The 10,353-nt window shown below is 47.0% G+C and overlaps 2 protein-coding genes and 1 long non-coding RNA gene across 4 annotated transcripts; 1 reads left to right on the forward strand and 2 right to left on the reverse strand.

Annotated features, from left to right (window-relative positions):
- Nucleotides 1-40: 40 nt before the first annotated feature.
- Nucleotides 41-6,946, forward strand: LOC127616370 (uncharacterized). Its single transcript, XR_007967096.1, has 2 exons — nt 41-437; nt 5,762-6,946. It is a non-coding gene; the product is annotated as an uncharacterized LOC127616370 (long non-coding RNA).
- saga (S-antigen; retina and pineal gland (arrestin) a) lies at nt 984-6,018 on the reverse strand. 2 transcript variants are annotated; one of them, XM_052087921.1, is made up of 16 exons: nt 5,880-5,990; nt 5,746-5,800; nt 5,446-5,506; nt 5,134-5,178; nt 4,872-5,071; nt 4,711-4,770; nt 4,526-4,593; nt 4,316-4,448; nt 4,141-4,225; nt 3,300-3,369; nt 3,089-3,226; nt 2,938-3,015; nt 2,813-2,827; nt 2,412-2,464; nt 2,310-2,319; nt 984-1,343 (listed from the first exon to the last, which is right to left on the reverse strand). In XM_052087921.1, exons 2-16 carry the CDS (start codon nt 5,791-5,793, stop codon nt 1,217-1,219), a joined length of 1,191 nt encoding a protein of 396 aa, XP_051943881.1. In that variant the 5' UTR covers nt 5,794-5,800; nt 5,880-5,990; the 3' UTR covers nt 984-1,216. The 2 variants fall into 2 exon arrangements, with proteins under 2 accessions (XP_051943881.1, XP_051943880.1); XM_052087920.1 differs by lacking the exons at nt 984-1,343; nt 2,310-2,319 and having other exon boundaries at nt 2,330-2,464; nt 5,750-5,800; nt 5,880-6,018.
- Nucleotides 6,617-10,268, reverse strand: cldn15la (claudin 15-like a). The gene is made up of 5 exons (XM_052087925.1): nt 9,322-10,268; nt 8,169-8,333; nt 7,629-7,710; nt 7,428-7,541; nt 6,617-6,847 (listed from the first exon to the last, which is right to left on the reverse strand). Exons 1-5 carry the CDS (start codon nt 9,536-9,538, stop codon nt 6,763-6,765), a joined length of 663 nt encoding a protein of 220 aa, XP_051943885.1. The 5' UTR covers nt 9,539-10,268; the 3' UTR covers nt 6,617-6,762.
- Nucleotides 10,269-10,353: the final 85 nt, after the last annotated feature.

Below are 10,353 nucleotides of genomic sequence, written 5' to 3' on the forward strand. Positions count from 1 at the left end.
CCCACGAATCAAGTACAAATACTTGGTTAGTGGACTTGACTCCATTATCAGAAATCTGTACTCAACTCGAGTATTTAGTTTTGGGACCAATGTTTACTTTTCACTTTTTCATCTTCTCATTCTCATCTGTTTGTCTTCACCATCTTATCCTCCATATGCTGGCAAACAGTGGCAGGTCGGCACCTCCGCACCCTGATAAAACCATTCGTAACACACTGCTGAAATCATTGTCCAAAGGGCATCTGGGGTTCCCAGGCCATCAGGGGTCTAAGGGTGAGACTGTCCTCTGATCCAGTCCAGAGATGTGAGTTGACCTTCTTTCTTCTCTAATCTTTTAATTTCTTCCTGTTCTCAGATTCAGAAGGGCGGTCCAGGGGACAAGGGGCCACCCGGAGGTTCAGGTACCACTGGGACCAAGAGCCAGCGAGTGGACAAAGGTCAGTTGCCCATTCTCATTCATTTCTTTCTGCTGAATTACTTCAATGTGATATTTACTGGACATTTTACAAACCTATCAAGGTCCACTATTTAAAAAAAATCTTGATCTAGTGGTTTTGGAGTAGAGATTGATGTATGATTCCAAATCCTATGCTCATTCCCAACTCCTGAATCAACTCAAAGGGATTTTCAGTGGATTTTGGAGAAATATTTACTTTGTAGTTCCACGAGATATAAATGTATTTTAGGTGATTAGGGCATAGGGAATGAGTGAATAGTTCCCACCACAGCTCAGAAGAACCACCCCTGAGATTCTGAACCACACTTGTGGTGTCTGTAGGAGAGATGGGTAACCAAGGACTACGGGGCAAACCAGGTTTCCCAGGGGATCAGGGAGAAACTGAGACTTGTCCTGCCTCTTGTGAGCGTGTCCAGAGTCCAATAGTTCGACAAGGGCCCGCGGTACTCACCGGAATGCAGGGAATTTCAAGAGTCAGGGGGATTGAAGGAGCCCAAGGTTCAAACTAGAAGAAGATGCTTCAATCTAACACTGTGACATGTAAAGTTCTTTATTGGGCTTTTTCTCATACCAAATTTGACTACGAATCCTTATCAATTGACTTTAGGTATCACCACAGCTAACATGCTAGCAGCTTGTTAATTGTAAAGCTTGTGTGTGATAATGAAAACATCGACAAAAAAAAAGAGGAATTTTTGTTACCGTTGCTAATTTGCAGCTAACGTGGCTAACCCAACACAAAACCCTCAGTAGGCGTTTTCACTTTTCTTTTGGGGTAATGTCGTCGCCGCCCGACACATTTCCTTCCTCGTCGTCGTCGTCACCTATCATGCCTCGAAGGTACGATCGCTTGAACTCCTGGAACACAAGCTCCTCCTCCATTTCACTTCACACACAATCATGCAGCACACGTTTAACATGTGAGCACCAACAGCAAATTACCCATCGGCAATAGCATGTTGACATAAACGCCAAACTAGCTACTGCTATTAGCGCATAACCATCAGCTTCAAACAATAACAAGTTACGGTAGTTGCACATTACTACCACTGTCAAACAAGCTGTTGCATTTAGCACAAACCCAGGACTGTCCGTTTACATTAGTACTTTAGCACCAAGGTGAAACAGTGTATGAGCATCACATTAAAACACATTTCTTTCAGCTCACTTGTGGGGACATCTATTAGCATTATGGATGTGAAACTGCTTATGGGCATTAGTATGTTAGCACCAATGTGAAACTGCCTACTGGTCATCGTATGTTAGCACAAGCATCTAATAGCATGGTAATAGCCCCGTAGATCGACTTTAGCACATTAGCATTAATGTCAAACTTGCTGTTGGCATTAGCCCCACCATCCTTTCCTTTAACGTATCGGCAAAACTATGTGAAAGCATTAGCATGTTAGTACAAATGTCCACTTACTAACTTATTTAATGCCAAAATGTAAACAGAAGTTTTAGGTGTTTTTTTAAAATGAAAATGTATTGATTAATAAAGGCCTCCGCGCAGTTCCTCAGTAAGGATAAAATTATTTCAGTATGATACTAGATGGCAGGAGTGGATTTGATCAGACTTTGGTCCACACATGTTTTTCTGTGATTTTTTTTTTTCTTGGAAAGAAGTATTTTCAAAAAACTTACCTATCATCAACTGCTGTTTACAAAGAAATGTACTCCCCCCACCCCAATGCTTATATAGCGACACACCAAAATTTTCTGTCAGTCTTCAAAACTTAGTCAAATGGTCAAACACGGCTGGCATTGGCTTTCCCAATTTGAGAAAAACGGCTGGCGTTAAATGAGTTAATCAAGAAAACAAAATAAAACAAACTAAAAAAAAGCAAATCACCTTTCCTTGACTGGTGGCAGGAACAGGAAGACAAGAAGATGAGTTTGTGAGGTCTGTAGAATGTTTCTTGATGTTTTTAAGAAGAAGAAGCATGATCCTCACCTGTGTCAGGTTTAGGGTGCATCAGTTTGAAGGGAAGCTCCAGCGAAACCTCACTGTCACACAAAGAAACTGATAAACTTGGAGCATGAACACATCACATTTGCACTTGATTGGCAACACATGCTGCATGGCGGTTGTCAGGCAAACTGTCAGACTGATTAGTCGAGGAGTGGACCTCACTACTTCACACTACGGCACTCCGTGGAGGTGCGAAATATCCGTTTGGCTAACGAGGTCACAAAAGTCGTCATACGTCTGCGTAAATCAGAGAATATCTGGTGAAAAGTACACTGTGGTTGATGAGAACAGCAGTTAGCATCGCTAGCTTAGCTTAGTAGGGGGATGTTTCTGTAAACGGATGCGTCTAGAGTGTGGTGGTGTCGATAAGCGTTCATACGCACCTTGAGCTCATCATGCTGCCACAGTGTAGAAATGAGAGCGGAATTAAAGTTGACAACACAATTTTACGAAAAGGTCCCCCTTGACAATGATTAGCGTATTTTTTTGTGTTTTGTGAGTTACTCACCCTCCGATGATGAGCTTGACTGATACCCTGTAGGACACCATGATGCCCAGAACCTCCTTCAGGACGCCTGGCTTGATGCTGGAACCACACCTTAGCGTTAGCATTGGTGTCACAAGCTCAACCCTATTTTTCGGGACTCGTGCTTGCTCACATGCTGGATGATGCCAAGTTGGTGTCTTCGTGCTTGAGTTTTCCATCCAGGGCGATTCCTCTCCTCTCCCTGTTGTTGGCCAGCAAGGGGAGCAGCAGGATGTCTTTTTGGAGCGTCGCCCCCGCAGAAACCGTTTCGCTGAAGAACAATACACTTGATCAAGTGCTAGTGTTAGCATGCGCCGGCTAGCATTAGCCTGCTCGACACTCACCCTTCTTCAATGGCGACACATTTGACATAGCTGTCATTGGAGTACAGCACCACTGTGGCCACCTGATCCACTGAGGACAACAACAACGCCAAAGTGCTGATTACTTGATTGGCAACTTGATTTTGATGTCTCACTTTCAGGTTAGCCATCGTCTGGCCCCACGATGCCACGCTATAAATTGTTGCATTACAATGTTGTCTTGCTACAATGGCATGATATGATTAATTCAACGTTGCGCTGTGACACGGCAGTAAGATTACAAGCTACATTGTCCTGATGCTTCGTAACGCTAGCATGTACGCTTGGATGAACACTACATTATCACGCGACATCATTATGAAACTTTCTCAGGTTATGTTGTCACACTCTGATGACACACAATATGGTGAGCAATGTCATACTACATTTTATGCTAAGGCATCCTCGTGCTGGGTTTTTGTTCTATGTTGCCATGCTATGCTGTCACACTACATTATTATTGCCACATACATTGCCAGGTTATGCTGTTGAGTTAGGTTGTCACCTATGATGTCACACTTGGTTGTTGCCATATTGTCACAGTACGATTTCATGCTACAACATTATGCTGAAGCTTTGTCGGGCTAGAAGGATGTTAAGTCAGTTATGTGGCGACACTACATTGTCACCCTGTGTCAGTGATCAGATAATCAGCAAGGTCTGCAGAAGCTGATAACGATCATGATCATTTGAATCAAGAGCGTTGCTGCAGGGAGAGAGAGAAAACATCTGGAAACTGGCCCCTCTTGTTGTGATGCAATGCTGTGAAATCACGTGAAGTTACGGTGCTATGATGTCACATCACTAAATGGGAAGAACATACCGGAGATGACCATGTTTTTGACATTCCTGGTAGAGTTGTTGACCACATTGAGGTGCAGCCTCATAGTCTCACCGTGGTAGAAAATCTGCAGACAGACAGCTGGAGGAAGTCACCGGAAGCACGCACACTCACCATGGTGACAGCATGGGCGGCAACAGTCCCCCCCCCCTCCCACCTCTTTGTCAAGTCGGGCCGTCACGTGCAGCGGCTTGTCCGATACGGAGAAGTCCCGTGAGATTTCAACAGCGGCGTCCTCCTGGGCTTCAGGGGCATACTGCACCTTCCTGATCATCAGCTTGACTGAGCTCCTGGAGAACAAGGAGCACACGGAGATCAGGCGCAAGTGTCGCTTGGCTCATGCGGACTCTGCCCTGGCCAGCCTTACCGTTTGTGGATTTTGGCGTCCTGACTCTCAGCGCTGAACGCTTTCACCTCAAACTCCACCGCGCATTGCTGATGAGACGAGACGCAAGGCTTTGAGGGACTGACACACACTCACACAACCATGCACTCGTACGTGCGCACAGACAGACGCACACAGTCATATACACACACGTATTGGAATGTCACCTTGCCGACGTCGTGCTGCGCCGGTTGCATTGCCACCGAACACGGCAGGTTGTCAGGGAACTGTGACGAGACCAGACAGGGACACGTTTTGCATGTTGGGTGGTGCAAACGGGTCAACAGCATGCCACGGGTGTTTGTGGGGAGGGAGGGGGTCTTGACACCTCGAAGAAGAAGGGGTAGGCGTCGTCGCCCAGCTTCCGCAGCAGCTTGGCCTGCATGCGCGTGTGGACTGCCTGCTCGCGGTCCTGCAGGGGCGGGTACACCTGCCGCGTGGACAGGTAGAGCTCGCGGCGGAAGGCCACACCCATCACATCCATGTCGTCGCGGCCGTAGCGGAAGGTACACGACAGTGTGACAAACACTAGAGGGCGCCAGAGAGAGGAGTCACCACCGGAGGGCGCTGTTTATACCAGACGGGCTCACCTTTCCTTCCCTGCAGGGCCTCGCGCTCGATCACGATGACGCCGTCTAGTGAGATGATGGTACAACGGGGATTAGCGTTCTCGGCGCTGTGTGGATTGGCAGCTAAGTGGCAGCTAGTTGACGAAATGGCTCGGCAGCTAGTTGGCGAAATAGCAAGGTGGCTAGGCGGTGAAGCAGCTAGGCGGACATCAATGTGTCTTGGTTGCTAAGTGGAGAGGTAGCAAAGTGGCGAAGCAGCGAAGTGGATAGGCGGCAATGTGGCTTGATGTGGCTGTGCGTCTTGGTGGAGATATAGAGAGATGGTGGCCTCACCGACTGGATCCACAGAATCCACTCGGTCGACAAAGTCCCGTCTCCCCATGTACACACCCACCTGAGGAGCACCACACCAGAACGTCTCATCTATTCTTTCAGTCATTCTGCTGTCCATTCATACTTATAATATCAACGTTTTCTCTTTCACCCATTCATCCGTTAATCCATCCATTTCTCCCTCATCCATCCATTCATCCAGCCACCATCAATTCATCCATTCGTCGTCCATCCACCCATGTGTGATGTTGTCGATCGTCGCCATGACAATGACGTTAGCGCCTTAGCACGTTAGCTGACCGACTTGTCTTTGCAGATCTTCTTGAAGACGACATTCTTGGGGCTCATGATGCTGCTGAGTGACAAAACAATCAGGAAGCTCTTAGCATCACTCTGGGTGTCACCGGGGCAGTGCCACAACAACGCCCACTCACCTGCAGCAAGACGAGTACAAAGATGAAGACGAGCACGACGGACAAATGCGATGGGCACCAGCCTCGTCTATATGTCACCGAGGGTTGTCCAGAACGGGCTCGCTCCATCGGAACGGCCAATCGGGAGCTTTTGCCATGCTGGCCACGCCCCCAATGGTCACGCCCACTGCAACCACCTTGAATCAACCGCTGAGGGGATTGAACTGCACTCCGACCACGTCAGCACAACCAATCAGATTACCTCGTACGTATATCTGTGCCTGTGTGTGTGTGTGCGCACGTCTTTCCTTTTTTTGTGTATGTGTGTCTTTTTTATGCCCCTATTTATGAGTTCGCTCCCAGTACACCGGCGCCTCTTTATATAGAGCAAAGTCTCAAGGTGCAGGTCAAAGGTCAAGATGCGGCAAACTAGTCATACACAATGCACACATAGTTTATTGGTCATTATTATTATTATTATTATTATTATTCCATTAACTACGCTGTTACATTGGATCAGTTGAGCTGTCTGTCGTCTATGACGACGACGCCATCAGCGGCAAGAAATGAAAACATTGACTCCATTCGAGAGGCGAGTGCGTCAGGATGTAATCTGGTTTTCTGCTCGTCAGCAGTTCTCCTGGATTACTGTGTTGTCATCAACGTGATTACTCGCATCAGATTACAATCCACATACCCACGAGCACACAAACAAATTGATGCAAGCATACAAACACACCCACACATGGAAAGAGGTGTATGGAAAAGACAAAAACACTCCTTTATTCACCCAAGCATGATTGTGATGTCATGAAAGCTATGAGGTGGACTGTTTGCAAATCATCATCTCAGTTAAAATGTCGTGTGTGTGTGTGTGTGTGTGTGTGTGTGTGTGTGTGTCTATTCAGACGTAAGCTCTGGCTGTCGCCGCCTCCGACGTAGGTGTGGCCTTGTAGACCTTGGATGCAGGACCGTTGCCATAGTAACCACTGAAACACAGAAAACGACATTTTTGTATCCCAACACACTGTAGTTTGAAACCTGACTTTGAAACCCTGACACTAATTTAAAAAAATTGTTTGAAACCCTCATTCGAAACCCTATTCCTAGTTTGTAACTGTACTTTAAAACCCCAACCCGAATGACTTTGAAACTCCAACCCGAGTTTAGAACCCCAGTTCGAAACCCAAATCCAAGTTTGAAACTCTAATTTGAAACACTAGTCCTAGTTTTTAAACTTTGAAACTTAACCCTGGTCTGAAACCCTCATTTGAAACTGTAACCTTGCCTCAAATCAAACTTCAAAAGCTAACCATATCTTGCAACCCTCATTTAAAACCTTAACGTTGTCTTAAAATTCTAATTTCAAAAGCAAACTCCGTCTTGAAAGCCTAACTCTGTCTTGTACCCTAAATTTGAAACCACAGCCCAGTCTCACAACCCTAACATGTGACCCCAACCCAGTTTGGAAACGCCAAGTGAAACCAAAACCTTAATTTGCAAAGCCAACAAGGGAAAGCCGCCTTCTAAGCGAGCGCCGCTGTACAGAAAGTTCCACTTGTGCCGTACCTTTTGCGGCCAGCAGGCGACGCCCTCTTGCAGGCTGTGCACAGCAAGCCGCCCCCCAGCAAGGAGAGACTGGAGGCTCCCCAGCCCAAGTACAGGCCCACGCCCAGCTCAAATCTGCAAACAAACACGCAAGATAAAAGCGCATGCTAACCACTCGTGACATGGCGTATATGCGTGTGCATGCAAATGCGTGTGACTGACTTGACGCCCATGTAGAGCGGGTTGTAGAAGTCCTGCACCACCATGCTGGCGTACCACGACACTGCCGTCATGCAGCAAACACCTGCAAGCACAAGCGGGACGCTAGCTTCAAAGACACTTGTGCAAGGTCGCCGGTCATATCATCTTTAACATTTGTCCAAAGACAACAGCTGGAAATATCTTCAGGTTTTCCGGTTGGTTCATGTGACCTTCCGGAAAGAGCGGATTTGATCACTTTCATCCAAAACGCTTGAGCCCCACAGGTGCTCGCTATCGTAGCCTATCGCTGTGCATTCCAAGGTGTCTTACAACAAGTGCTTTTCACATATCGTACAATTCCGTTAATCAACTTTTGCTGATGAATTTCATTGTAAGCTTCAGTTCTTCAGCATCTCATGTGCCTAAAGCTAGACCCAAAACCTTTTTTCATTTTCGTGGACAAAAACAATTGCATATACAGACTGTGACTATGACTTGTGCAAAAGGGCAAAACTAAAATAGCTCCCAAAATAGGTTTGGACAGCTTTGAATGCGGCTCACCGGCCAGGATGCTGAGGATGCCTCCGGTGACGGCCATCTTGGCCTTGGAGGTGTCTCCGGCGGAGCCGATCTTGATGCACTTGAGGCCCAGTAGAGAAACCACCATGGAGCCCAAACCCATCACCAAAGACACAATCATCAGGGCACGGCATGCCTGGACATGACCTGTGCCAAAAACAAACTCCAGTTTTACGCCACAGCCACCTGGATTAATAAAAGTGCATTTTAAAAAAAATCAAAGACATGAATGGAGGTGAAGAAGGAAGGCTGGAACGTGAAAATGAAAAAAGGGAACGCAGTCAAAAGAAACACGCATGAAGATCCCGTCCCACACCCCCAAAAAATATTGATGGCTAAAAAAAGAGCAGCACAAAGATTAGCGAAGAAGGGGTTAAATTTAAAGAGGAAAAGAGGTTTCAAGACAACAGAAGAGAAAAATGAAGACTAATTCAAACATGGAGGTGAAGGGAGTGAAGATAAAAATAAAAATTTCAGATCAGACGGGATAAGGGCAGTCTAAAGAAGACCAAAGAAAGGCTCAAAGAAGAAGTCATTAAGGCTAAAAGGGATTACAAAGATAAAAGAGGAAGAAGGGCGTAAATGCCAACAGAAGTAGAGAACGAAGGCAAACAGAAGGTGGTAATGGGGCCAGTTAATGATTGCCCGCCATCATCATAAAATGGCCGCCGCACCTCTTTACGATTTGCCAACAGCGGGAGAAAGTTGCGCGAATGCGAACGCTAAAGCTAACTCTTTCTTCAGGTTGACACCGATGAATGTTAAAGAAGGAGACTAAGAAACAAGCTTGACGTATGAAGACGTTTCCAATGAAGGCGGAATTGAAGGCTAGCATTGGAAGAGAATAAAATCTGAAGTAGACAACGAGCGCCAGCAGAAGTGGCAATGAAGACCGAAGAAGTAGAGAATGAAGGCGAAGGACGTGAAAGCTATAAGTATGAGAATGGAGGCTAACAAAGAACATGAAGGGTGAAAGAAGAAGAAACGAAGGCTAGGGAAGGAGAAATGGAGTCCAAAGAAGAATAGATGTTGGCAAAGGAAGAAGGAAATACGTCGAAGAATGAAAGTTAACGGATGAAGAGAATAAAGGCTTGACGCGTCTGTCTGAAGCCGACGCCGACTCAGAGACACCCACCGGGCAATGAGAGCAAAGATTCGAAGTCCTTGCACTCGGCAATGCCGGCGCTGTTCTCGGCGCATGAGTGCCACAGGTTCTCGAACTGGCGCTGCGAGATGATGACGCTGCCCGACACGGTGGAGATCTTCCAGTAGTCGTTAGCCAGCGCCGCGCCCGTCAGCAGCCAGCTCAGCAGGCACATGACAAAGCCCGTCGCCTCCACTGCCGTCGACATTGTCGCCGCCCCAACGTTCCCGACGGTCAGCAAGAAGAAGAAGAAGATGAAGAAGTTGACCAAGTCTGCCCAGGAAGGGTCCCAACGGCCAAGAAGGAGACCAAGACTACGATGAACAAAGCCACCTGTAAACCTCGCACCGAAAGATCACGGCGTGTTGACGCGAGAAGACTTTGCTCTCTGATGGAGGCCATAAAACGCCCGGCCCGCCCCCGCCTCCGCCTCATCTCACTCAGTATCGATTGCCGTGGCCACGCCGCACCCTCGATCACATCCCAAGCCTTCAAAAGTGAAAGACAAACCAAAGCTAAGAAAAGAAGCGAATTAATGCAAAGGAAGGAGTACAACGGCTAAAAAGGGATGGTAAAGTAAATGTAAATTTCCCCAGAGTGGGACAAATAAAGGATATCTTATCTTAAAGCAAAACTGACTGAAGCCTAAGAGAAGATATGAATGGCAAAGAGGAGCCAACAGAGGGGACGATGAAGTCTCACCAAGAATAGAATGATGCTTCAAGGTGGACTACTCAAGGCCAAAGAGGAAACTCTGGATGAAATTGTGTCATGGACGCCCTCTGCTGCCTACACAGGACAAAATCACACAAGTCTCCTTCCATATTTTTCTCCCTTCTTGTTTTACGGCAGGGAAGGGCCCACAGCTGGCCCGCAGGCACACTCCCTTCATTGTCCCCCCTCAATATCTATCTATTTATCTAGCTAGCTAGCTGGCTATCTAGCTACTGTAGCTATCCAGCTGGCAATGTTGGACCACCGAGGCAACCCGAGGCCAAGGCCAAGGACTTGGAAAATTTTCCG

The sequence above is a fragment of the Hippocampus zosterae genome, chromosome 15 (genome assembly GCF_025434085.1).
Source record: "Hippocampus zosterae strain Florida chromosome 15, ASM2543408v3, whole genome shotgun sequence".
In the NCBI taxonomy this organism is placed as follows: Eukaryota; Metazoa; Chordata; class Actinopteri; order Syngnathiformes; family Syngnathidae; genus Hippocampus; species Hippocampus zosterae.

Excerpts from the sequence above, each read along its gene's own strand:
- saga (XM_052087921.1), bottom strand. The coding sequence starts at position 5,793 with ATGAGCCCCAAGAATGTCGTCTTCAAGAAGATCTGCAAAGACAAGTCG. Across the intron at positions 5,072-5,133 it reads GGCCCTGCAGGGAAGGAAAG|TGTTTGTCACACTGTCGTGT; the intron begins GTGAGCCCGTCT and ends GGCGCCCTCTAG. Across the intron at positions 3,370-4,140 it reads CAAAAACATGGTCATCTCCG|TGGATCAGGTGGCCACAGTG; the intron begins GTATGTTCTTCC and ends TGTTGTCCTCAG.
- cldn15la (XM_052087925.1), bottom strand. The coding sequence starts at position 9,538 with ATGTCGACGGCAGTGGAGGCGACGGGCTTTGTCATGTGCCTGCTGAGC. Across the intron at positions 7,711-8,168 it reads CATCCTCAGCATCCTGGCCG|GTGTTTGCTGCATGACGGCA; the intron begins GTGAGCCGCATT and ends TTGTGCTTGCAG. Across the intron at positions 6,848-7,427 it reads TCGCCTGCTGGCCGCAAAAG|TGGTTACTATGGCAACGGTC; the intron begins GTACGGCACAAG and ends TCTGTGTTTCAG.